Below are 11,557 nucleotides of genomic sequence, written 5' to 3'. Positions count from 1 at the left end.
CGGCAGAGCCCTCAGGTCCATCTCTGCAGAGCTGCTCTTCAGCAGGTTGGTCCCCTGTGTGTCCTGGTGCATGAGGTTATTGCTCCCCAGGTGGAGGACATTGCATTTCTTTTTGCTGAACTTCATGATGTTCCTGTCAGCCCATCTTTCCATCCTGTTGAAAGATTAAATTAAATTTAAAGAGTCAAGGGAGCTTTGAGACTTTTCTCAGTTGTATTTGGTGAAAACACAACAGGCAATGGGCACACGTCAAAATACAAGAAATTCTATTTAAACAAAGAAAAGCATTTTTACAGTGGGGGTGATTGAGTGTGTGGAACCTGCATCCATGGGGATGTTCAGATTCCAACCACACCAAGTCCTGAGCAGCCTGTGCAAGTTGCTTCTGCTTTGAGCAGAGGGGTTTGACTGGGAATCTTCAGAGACCCCTCAGCCAAGCTGGTGGCACCACACAGGAGGAGTCTGCATGGCTGGGACTGCAGGAGGGGTAGACTAGATTGCAGATGCACCCCAAGTGGACTGTTAGGCCTTAATGGCCCTGGGCAGCCTCCCTTGGGACCTACACCTCAGACCTGCTCATCACTTGCTGTTGTCTTATGATCTGACTTCTGAGTTGACTTTCCTGGGTGCTGTCGGACTGGGGATGCCCTTCCCCCAGCAGCCCTGTTATTTAGCTTGATTCCTGTCCCTTAGGGAACAGAAGACAAGGAAAAGAGCTATCAAAGGGTGAACAAACAGCTTTCACTTTGTGCAGATGCCCTGCCATTAATGCAACATTTTAGCAAGTAGCATAAACCCATTATTGTTTAAGCCTCTGAGACCTCTTCCACATAACCTTTTTTGAGGGTGGGTTTTCCAGGTGGAAGTATGTGCCTATGTGCTGTCTGGTGCAGATGAAGCAAACCTCATGTAGCTTTCTCAGTTTATGGACAAATGCCAAAGATGGTATCAAAGAAGCAGCTTTAGGGAAAGGCCTTGTCAAAATCTGAGATTACTATTTGACCCATGAGGTAGGCACATAGAGATAAGAAAGTATAATACATCATGCGAAAAGTGGTGTCTCTGACTTTGGAAGGTCACAGTCCTGAGAAAAAATAATAGAAAAAAAAAACCATTGTGGAAAAGTGTTGCTATTGTATTAGGGACGGCTAATAACAACACGACTCAGGTCTTCTTCAGAAGGCAAGAGCCCCTTTTATTAGAGCTTGCATCTTTCATATACTGTTCAGAGAGAAATAGACATGATTGGTCCTCAGACCAACACCCCTCACCATAATTGGCTAATTAGGGAAAACACCTCTTCCTAAACACCTTGTAAGTAAACACCAGGTGCAAGGACTGTTCTTTAATTCCTTTGTGAGTTTCTCACAGCTCCCCAGAGCAATGCCTGGGAAGGTTTATCTGACTCTCTCTCTGACCACGCTGTTAGCATCCACAGAAAAGTATTGTGGAAAAAATTCCCTTTATTTTTCAAATATGGAAACTATGTGTATTAACACTGAAAATAACAGCATGAAGCCCTCAGGAATTAACAGAGTCAAATTGCATGAATGCCATGAACACATTGTACAGTACTGATTTCCAGTTTGTCTTTGGGCAGAGCAGAAGGATATACAATGTCAGGTCAGTTTTCACAGGCAGCTCTGACTCCTGGAATAATGTGCATGTATCACAAACATAAAGTGACATGTGGCCTAACTGAAAATCCATATTCTTCCTGGGCTTTTAATCTTCAAATTAGTATTGAAGAGTTATGTCCTTATCCAAGAGCTACTTGTGTATTTATGCATTGAGATAGCTCTCTGTTTCATCACATCAATAATCATTAGGAAGAGATCTGTTTGCAAAAACTGTAAAAGTTTCTGCAAGTAAAAGCAGCAGGACTGCAATAAAGACTCTATAAGCTCACAAATATCTGGTAATTTTAAAAGACAGTGGATAAAATTATAAAATAACATTCAATTACCCAGTTTTGAAGGCTGAGTTAGTACAAGATCAGCACTGGATTTGGAAGGAGTACAAATATTTTAGCATTCTTGACTGATCTCTTTGCCTTTGCCAAAACAGATGCAGTGTGGATGAGGGTCTTTGGGATGTGTACAGACAAGGACACAGTGGAGAATTTTTTCTATACATTAAGAAGTTCTCATTTCATCTCCAGCAGGTACAAGTCAAAATTGTCATGCATTGAGCTCCTTTCTGGGAAGTCTGGCTTTGAAAGACTGATTTCTGGAATGAAGTAGAACAGCCTCAGTTTTTTGTTTTAAGTATGGATTTAAATGAGTAAATCAAGATGGGCACCAAAATGAAATATGCCGCTTTATACACAGTGAGACTGTAATATTGGCTTTCCTTTTTGGATTAGTAACAAAAAATTTGACTCTGTATATGTATGCTTGCACACATGCACCCCTTTCATATATATGTGTATATATATATACATATATATATATATGTAAGTATATGCAAATTTCTGACAATACGTTGATGTTCAGGTACTGTAAATAGATAATCCCACTCATAATCTGGTTAACAACATGGGTAAACACCAGAGCTAAAAGCTATAAACTGAATTATGAAATTCCCAAACGAAGACTGGTTTGCATTGTTGGATAATTAGGCCTCTGCTTGTTTGTACTCTGTTAATCTTGTGTGGAAAGCAGGAAATCACAAATGGCAAGGCTTGGTGCATACTGCTTTGTGGGAACATCTGTGAACATGTGGATGCAATGAGGTATGGAGAGTCCCTTTTGTGATATGTGTCCATGTCTGCTAACAGGAACTGAAAACAGGTTAGACTCATGATGAGTTTTATTATAGTATCAGGATCCTTTCAGATAGCTTTTAGAAATGACAGGGCTGGAAAGCCCCTTTGCAATATCTCTAAGCCAGAAAGCACGTGTATATATTATAAAGCCAGAAGGGACCCTTATGACCAATCTAGTATGACCGTCCGTGTAACCCAAGCCATAGGACTTCTCAGAATTAATTCCCATTTGAGCCAAAATCCAATCCAACAATCTTCTGATTCAACCTTCAGTTTGCCCTTTTTACACAGGAAGTCTCTTCAGGATTAGAATTCAATGTTTTCTTGAAAAGTTGGACAAATAGTCTGAAAAAAGAAAAAAAAAACCACCAAGAAGCAGTTCAATATGGACAAATTGAAATTACTATACTACAATAGTAATAATCAACTGCACAAACACAGGCTGGGAAATTGCTTGATAGGCAGCAGTCCTGATTAAAATGGTGTGGGAATTATCATGTATTACTACTAGACTAGGGTCAATGCTATCATGCTGCTGTTAAAAAATAAAGCACTTCATTTGGTTTCATAAGAAGGTCTGTTCTTTATGAAGGTTTAGACTCGTCAGCTGAGCAGTGTTACTGATAAGCTAGTGTTGTCTTAGCTTACTATAGATACAAGCTGATGCAGTGTATCTGAAAACTCTTTGATTAAAATTCAGTCCTCAGTCATCTCATCAAAGTAAGAGTCTAACCTTGCTAAGAGTTAGGATAAGATGAACAGACTTGAGTTCACTGTATGTATGCATCAGGGACAGTTATCCTGATCAGCTGATGCATAATCTGCTAATAACCATGGTAACATAAGTCCAAGGTCTAAATCTTAACATACAGGAAATGTTATTTCCTCAGCTCAGGATTAATAAAACTTTAATTGGATAGTTGTGTCAAATTTTAGTCATTCCACTTCAAGAATGATGTGGAACAGCAAAGAGAAAGTCCAGAGGAAAGGAACACGAATGATTATTACCTGTGATATATACAGGATCTGTTTAGTCTAGAAAGGAGAAGAGCAGACATTATAAAAGTATTCAAACAAGATTTAAAAAGTGCTACAAAGAGAAGGATAATAATTTGTTATCTACCTCGCCTCCTGCTAGAGTAGATCTCTCGTCAAAATAAGCAACCTGCTTTCCACAGTCAGGAGTCACCAAACAACTTGCTGCCTTACAGTCTGGAGCCAGCCGCTGCTAAACAGAACTACCATATGCTTCTTGTTACCCTGTTTTGCTACCAGTCTTACATGAAAGAGATGCATTTGTGCATTTATCTCAGATTCCAAATAATTGTCCAGCCCATAAAAACAGAATACTCTGCCTAGAGGATGTGGAATGTGGCAACACCAATATATAACTCTGCAGTTTCTGAACAACTAAAAAGAACCTCAGGATCTGGCTTTGAACATTTCAAGAAATATGTTTGAGGAAGCTTTGTTAGTGCCGGGGAGGGCAGCATGGGCAGGTGTGCAGTTGTGATTGGCAAAGTTGACTCCAGCAATACCTCTGAGTATATCCAGCAATACCTCCTTTCCCTGATGTGCACCTCTGAGTGTATGGCTATGCCTAGGGATGAAAACCATCAGTGTGTAAAGCCAGGTAGAGGGGTGTAAGTGACATGGTGGGTTGGGAATAATGAGCAGACCTCAAATGAAAGCTGCCCAGTTTAGATAGTTCCTCAATGGGTCAGGAGGCTGCTCATTGCTATTCCTGCTCTTAGCCATTGTCAAAAGCAGGACAGCTGCACTGCAGCAGCCCCAACATTGTGGATCCGATCCTTAACATCTTCCTGGTTGAGTTACAGACATTAATTTTCTGGATGGTCATGGACCTAGATGTTATTATGGAACAAGTCCTAGTGGTATTGTTCACAGGTGTGAGAGATACTATATGTATTCCTGGCCATGCTAAGGAAGGGGGAGAGAGCATGGATGAAGCAGGTTCCTACTTCTATCTTTAGACCCTGAGACGTCATGGATGTAAATTGGGCGTATGTCCAAGTGTGTTAAACAGAAGCTGAATTCCATTCACTAGGAATCAAAAAATGTATCCTGAATTTTTAGGTCTGGGATCTGGCAAACTTGTGCAAGCACTAAGAAGTGATTTGGCTTTGCCTATAAAAGATAAGGAACTGTAGAAAGACAGAGGTATTTGAAAGCACATTCTAGAGCAATGTGACTGAGGGGAAGTCACTTCTGAAAATAGGTAGAGATGAGAACAGGAATAATTTCCTTAGGAATCCTGTGATGAGGAGTGAAACTGTTTTCTGAGCAAATCTGGCATGTAAGGGGGTAATTCTTGGCATGGATGTACCACTCAGATGGACAAATTGTTCTTAAACTTCATGTTTTGCCTCCTGATTTCAGCAGGATGAGAAGAGCTTGCTAAAGAGAAATGAAGTTAACTGGTTTTTGGCAGAGCTTGGTAGAGGGGAGAGCTGTTTCAAGACTGAATAATGGATATAATAAAATTTTTAACTGTTTGCTGCTTTCACAGTCCTTTAGGATCTTCCACTAATGAGAAGACTATTGACCCCTGTTGGTGCTACCAGCCAGCTGTCCCTGCAGTATGATCCCACACTCCTGCAGGAGATGGGTGACTCTAGTATCTGCAACCAAACAGGTTGCCAGTGGAGCTCTCAGGGAGCATCAAGTGCATATCTGTGCAAACACCAGGACTGTGAGCAAGGAGGTCTAAAATGCTAAAAGCTTGTTTGGATAAAGGTACTAACCAAGTGAAGACTTTGCAGCTGTATCTTGCAGGACAGAATTACAGCAACATTTTGGTGCCAGTCCACAGATGGTGGTGTTCCCAACTCACCTGGCTACTTAGTTCAGAAATAAAGGAGCTCCTAGTCCAGCTCCTTCACTGGGTCTTCCTTACTGAGGTCTCACTTTTGGGCCTCATAAGAATGACTATATTAGGCTTTCTTTGCAGTTTAATTTTCTCCTTTTTAATGCAGGTTAAGAGAGAAATAGGGGAGCAACAGGATTAGGGAAGACTGCATGTGGCAGAGGTGATAGAAAAGTGAGAGTCTTCCACAATGGATCCTTCTCTGTCCTCCATTCTGGACTTCTGTTTCAAGTTTTTGCTTTTTACAGCATTAATCTGCACTCTGCTGCCTGATTTCACAGTGCTGTCTCCCTCCTGTGGGTATCATTCAGTGGGAAAACCACATGGGAGAGCTGTTCTTTCTCCTTTATCCTAGAATTACCAAGTTCGCAGTCTTGCGCATCCAGCTCATGCCGGGAGAGATGCTCCACAATGCCAGCCCCCAGAGAATCCCCCAGGACATTGGTAGTTGTTCTAAGGCGGTCCCTGAAAAATCAGAGAGAAAAACAAAATACAGTTTCATAGTAGCAGCTAAAGGGATGAAGATTATTTCAAGAAACATCTTCAGTGAAACTTTTCCTACTTTCTAAGTCATTCTAATAATGAATATTTCAACACTGACAGGAAAATGACTCCCAGAGAGCCTTGCTTGATTTACATCCTTGAGCTCAAGCTTCACATTCATTCCTGTTTTATTGCATTCCCAATTTCTTACTGAAAAGTTTTGGACTTCACACAAATGAAGAGGAAGGTTGCTCTGTTTCTACATGGACACTGTCCTTTCCAAAGGCCTTGATGCAGACTCAGATGGCCTCACCACATCTGTTTCACTTCAGTTGCATTTTGTTTTACAAAAAGTGCTGAAATTCTGGTACAAACCTATGACAGCACTGCTGTGGACACAGATTTCCTCAGCATGGACAGCATGCACTAAGATGAGGCACCACATTCTTTGTGCAAAACAGCACATCTAAAAGACCCCTTGCAATGAGATATTCTCCACAACCACAACAGTATGTCAGAGCTGCTGAAGCTGTCACCAGTTCAGTGCCCCATCAGATTCTTCAGTGGTAACAGTGGCACCTGATTGAAATAATCTACTCTGAATAAGCACAAGAAGTAACCTGGCTTATTAGAAGGCAGGGCTCTTCCCAGCCAAGTTTGTTCTTATGCACATTCCACAAGAGAAGCGAAGGTGTTCTACAAAACTGTTTCCATCTGGTCAGCCATGGCTGGGAGCAGATTTTGGCTGTTTTGGGTACAAACCATCAATACAAGATACAGAAGAACAGGGGAAACACTGACAGTGTATTGATCTGTCAGGAATTTGATGTTTGAGAAGACAGAGCGGTGGGACAGTGCACAAATGCATTCTTCAATCTGGTTCCTAAGAGCACTTCTCTAAAATCACTTGTCCCAAGTGATTTTATTTAAAAGGGAAAGAAAGCTGAAATGTAGCAGTGTGGCTGACTAGCTGCACCCATGTAAACACTCTTCAACTTTGTACAGCCCAGTCTCATCCCTCTTTCAGTAACCCAAAACTATCATTCTGTAGTGTGGATTTGCTTATTATTGGCACAACCTTTCCCTATGACTCTGCAGATAATTTCTGTGTGCATTTTAAATGGAGCAAATGGAGGACATTCTGTTTGGTCACCAGGCTGATCAGCAAGTGACCTCTGATGCCTTGAGTCACTGAAGCACATAGCAAAGACGCCAGCATGGGCAGAGAGGGCTACTGTGCAAAGGTCTCAGGGATACAGGTGTGTTTTAAGCTTAATGGTACAGGTCAGTGAGCCTGTTTTTAGCAGACATCAGGAGTACTGATGAGGTCTGTAAGCACTGGCAGGAATGCACAGCAGTGCATGCCCGCTGAGCAATGAACTTACAGAAACCAGTCCACAGCAATGATCAGTGTAATGTCTTCAGTAGGCAGCCCAACTGATGTCAGCACTATAACCATTGTCACCAGTCCTGCCTGGGGAATACCTGCGGCTCCGATGCTGGCTGCTGTGGCAGTGATGCTGGAGGGAACAGGAAAGGAGAGCTATCAGCAAAGGGAAGAAAAGAGGTGGTTGCCTTTGCAGAAATATTAGGAAGTAGCTCATTATTGTTTTGGCAACCTTTCTGTCCTGGTCACCAAGGATGGTGACACACAGGACATCAGTACAATGCCAGGCTGCCCCTGCCAGACACCCCCTCATAACAGACTGCACACCACAGCTTTTCCTAAGACCTGGACATGCAAGAAAGGCTCAAGTGGAGCCTCAAAGCCATGGTGTCCACATGTGCTTTGACACCTGAAGCCGTAGTACAACCCTTCTTTCCCATACTTTTTTTTCCCTCGTCTCTTCTGAGCAGAAGAGGAACCTGATCACACCTCAGATAAGCCAACAAAACTGAAACCCTTTCTGTAGTTCCAAAACCCTTTCAAAAGTCACCTTATTGTGATGATTTGCCCAAAGTCAAGTTCATAGTTGTTGACTTGTGCAATGAAGATGGCTGCAAGGGCCTCATACAGAGCAGTGCCGTCCATGTTAATCGTGGCTCCCACAGGCAGCACAAACCTCGTGATGCGCCTGTCCACACCATTGTTTTCTTCGAGGCACCTGAAGGTTATGGGCAGAGTCGCTGAGCTGAAAGGAATTTAAAAAAGCACATGAATTGCATGTATGCTGACTTTGGAAGAAGGACTAAGCCTCTGCCTGGTTTATGACCTTACCCACCAGCTTTTTCACCCTGCCATGTGAGCCAGAGGCCAGAAGCTGCTAGGAGAAAGAACAGTCTATGCAAGGCTTCCTCAGATATGATGCATGCTGCAGTTGCACATTCTGACATGGCTTTTTTCAGGGGGTTGGGACAGCTGATGATGCTAGTATAACACCAAAAGGAGGAAGATTCAAGGAACATAGGGCAGAGCCTCAAGACCAGAATTCCTTTTTCTGCTGTTAAAAAAACTTGAGCCCTTTCTCATCCCTCTCAGTCCATAAGAGAAGACAGACACATGTTTGAGAATATATCTTGCAGAGAAAGTAGAGAACTGTTCCTGAAAGAGGACATGAGCAGGAAAAATGCTTTGTGTTTTGGCATGAGAATGTATATGAAAGAGCCTGCTATGTACTTGCCAGGACACAAATATAATAAGAAACATAGCACTTAGTGAAACAACATTTACCTACCATCCCTTGCTTTGGCTGTGTGACATGTCGGTGTGAGTCACTGAACATTCTGGTGTTGATGCCTTTGCTCAGGTCTCTGGGAAGTTAATGACAGCTGCATACAGTCTGTGTGCCTGGGAGAGACGTGTGTGGGAGATACGTGCATGTGGAGTAATGCTGTGATTCAGCAGGATATTTGTCCTGAGCTCAGCATTTCAATGGTAAGCAAAATCAAGCTTGTGTTTGGTCAGGAGAAATATGGGCCATTCAGTGGTGGTCAGAGCTGGTCATGTGAGTAGGGCTCCTGAGCATCTGGACAGTGGGAACCTTCCTACTCCCAAATGAGTTTGGTTGGTCCACTGCAAAAAAGCTGCTAGTGCTAGAAATTGTAAGACCACAGTACAGCATTGAGAGCAATGGAGTGCTAAGATATATTATCTACATCAGCCCAAATCCCACTCCTACATAGCCATCATACCTGGAAGAGGTGCCCAGGGCTGTGATGAGAGCCTGCAGGAGCCCTGCAATAAACACCCAGGGGTTTCGGTGAGTGACAATGAAGTAGAGCAGGGGCAGGATGCAAAGGGCATGAATGAGGAGTCCAACGATGACAGTGAGCGTGTACATCCCCAGTTGGCCTCCCATCACTGCTAGGTCATCCATCTCCAGGATTTTGCCCGCAATTAAAAACATGATCCCAACTGGAGCATACCTGTGACACAAACACAAGGCTGATGATCAGGACTGGCTACCACACTTTCACACCAGCTTTAACACATTTCTGTCTGGATAAATCCCCAAGAATACCAAATGTGCTCACTGAGCCTAATCACTGGATTATACTGCTGGTTTATTTTCTAGAAACCTGGAGAGAGCCGGGCCTTGTTCATCCCATGGTCAAAAATCAGCTCTTGGTGCATGCCTGGGGACCCTAGCACTCTGTTTTGCACACAGCTTGGGCAGTGGTGGTTTTCTTCTCCTTTTGGGTTTTCTACATTTCTACAACACTCCTTGTAGAATTGATAAGGAAGGTTACGTAGAGAAACCTTCAGAGTCCCTTCCTTTCCTAACAGAGACAGTATTTATTTCCCCTGAAAGGCACAGGAAAGTACAGGAGAAACAGAGAATCAGGGAGTAAAAGCAAAAGTGTCCTATAGGCTCTGGAATATCAGCTTTGCTGTCTTCAGATGCCCACATTTAAGGAATATGAACATCTAAGGATTCCAAATCTGGTGTGACAAGGACTGGGCACACCAACATCTGTAAAAGCAGCTATGGCTCATACAAAAGCCCATTTTGAGGTAGTCTGCTATCTTTTCCATTCCTCATGTCTTTTTCCCCCTCTTTATAACAATGCAGCTGACAAGCAGCAGTGAGGCTCCACAGAAAAGAAGACACAAGTCAGATATGGCGAGAGTCATGGGCACTAATATAATAACAGGCCAAAGAAAGTTTCAGCTCTATGGTCATACCTCTTAGGGCTGGGTTTCTGCAGCTCAAGAGCTCACATGCAACTCATGCACAAGGCTCAGAGATCCACATGCTGAACTCCAGCTTAGCCTGGGAGGTTTGGAAAAGTTTCAGGAAAGGATTTAATAAATATTTCATTTCCTCTGACCTTCCTGTTAGAACACATCCTTGGCTGCAGCCAGTGACCAGATATCCCCAGGAAAACCTCCTGAGAAATGGTCTGCAGGCTATGGCTACAGGAAGGCATGCACAGGAGTGTCCCAAGTGTAACCAATGTTCTATACATAAACACCCTGCCTTCCTTCATCTAAAGGGAGGTTTAACAAGGGGTGTCGAAGGTCTCTGGAATAGTGTGCAGGTCTGCTTATTCCACTGTGCTCATGCTCTTGCTTCTGTGCTCTCAGGGAAGTCTTACCTGTTCTTAGGAAAGCAAAGCCCCAAGTTCTGGTTCAAACAGAGTAAAATATCCCAGGGGCATGGGGCTTCCTAACATCTGCTATGAGCTCAGGGATATTCTTCCCCTTTGTGCCTTTTTCTGTAAGGCCTCTCTTGCTGTGCTCCGGATTTTGCTCTAAGATACAAGACTGTGACTTATAAGACCAAGGAAAGGAATCTAGAATAACCTAAAATGGGAGAGGGTGTCAGGCTGATAGATTTCTTCCCTGTCAGACATTTGCATGTATTCTGCCAGGCCCGCATCTGTCGTCTTTTGCAGTGCCTGACAAAACTTTGAGCCCTAACTGGGTAAAAAGCTTGAAATAACAATATTTGGTAAAATGTTGCCTTCTAGAGTAGACTTGTCTCAGCAATGCCTTGTTTGTCTGGACCGTGTGTCATAGGCAGCCTTACACAGAAAGCAATGAGCAGCTGAGCTCCAGAGGAGTCTTGATCTGGGAGACCTCAAACTGAAAGGCAGTAACTTTGAGCTGATCCTCTCAACCCAGCTCAGCTCTCAGAGCTATTGCATTGCTGCATACAGCTACCACCCTGAAAGCAGGAAAGGGGCAAAGGGTTACTGTGATTCATAACTAAGTCAGACTCCTGGAACACAGCTGGAAGGAAAGCTTTTGGTGAGAAAGCCTCACACCCTACTCCTTTTGGTAAGGCTAAGAGATCTTCCACTCCAGCTCTCTGGTCTTCCAAGGACGTTTCCAGAAGCCTCAAGAAAAGCAAGTCCTGGCGTACCTGGTATTTCTATGGCAAAAACAAAAAGAACAGGAAATGAAATGTGAACAAATATCCCATCCAGACTTTTCCCTTCAGCTTGATGGAGCCAAAGTAGAGCTGTGCCCATCT

General features: G+C 43.2%; 1 protein-coding gene across 6 annotated transcripts in view; it reads right to left on the bottom strand.

Moving 5' to 3' along the window:
- Positions 1-231: 231 nt before the first annotated feature.
- Positions 232-11,557, bottom strand: part of LOC134553398 (excitatory amino acid transporter 4-like) — a 40,845-nt gene continuing 29,519 nt past the window's right edge. For 3 of the 6 annotated variants that reach the window (XM_063403025.1, XM_063403024.1, XM_063403023.1), the window contains 4 exons: positions 9,270-9,503; positions 8,075-8,269; positions 7,523-7,657; positions 5,714-6,119 (listed from right to left, as the gene is read on the bottom strand). In XM_063403025.1, coding sequence (XP_063259095.1) covers positions 5,930-6,119; positions 7,523-7,657; positions 8,075-8,269; positions 9,270-9,503 — 754 coding nt within the window. In that variant the 3' untranslated portion in view covers positions 5,714-5,929. Of the gene's footprint in view, positions 3,113-3,775; positions 3,803-5,713; positions 6,120-7,522; positions 7,658-8,074; positions 8,270-9,269; positions 9,504-10,264; positions 11,456-11,557 lie in introns of those variants that run through there. The other 3 variants (XM_063403027.1, XM_063403026.1, XM_063403028.1) reach the window with 3 other exon arrangements.

Source organism: Prinia subflava, chromosome 8, assembly GCF_021018805.1.
Source record: "Prinia subflava isolate CZ2003 ecotype Zambia chromosome 8, Cam_Psub_1.2, whole genome shotgun sequence".
NCBI lineage: Eukaryota > Metazoa > Chordata > Aves > Passeriformes > Cisticolidae > Prinia > Prinia subflava.
The sequence above is the reverse complement of the archived record's forward strand: the minus strand, read 5'-3'. Positions and strand labels throughout refer to the sequence as shown.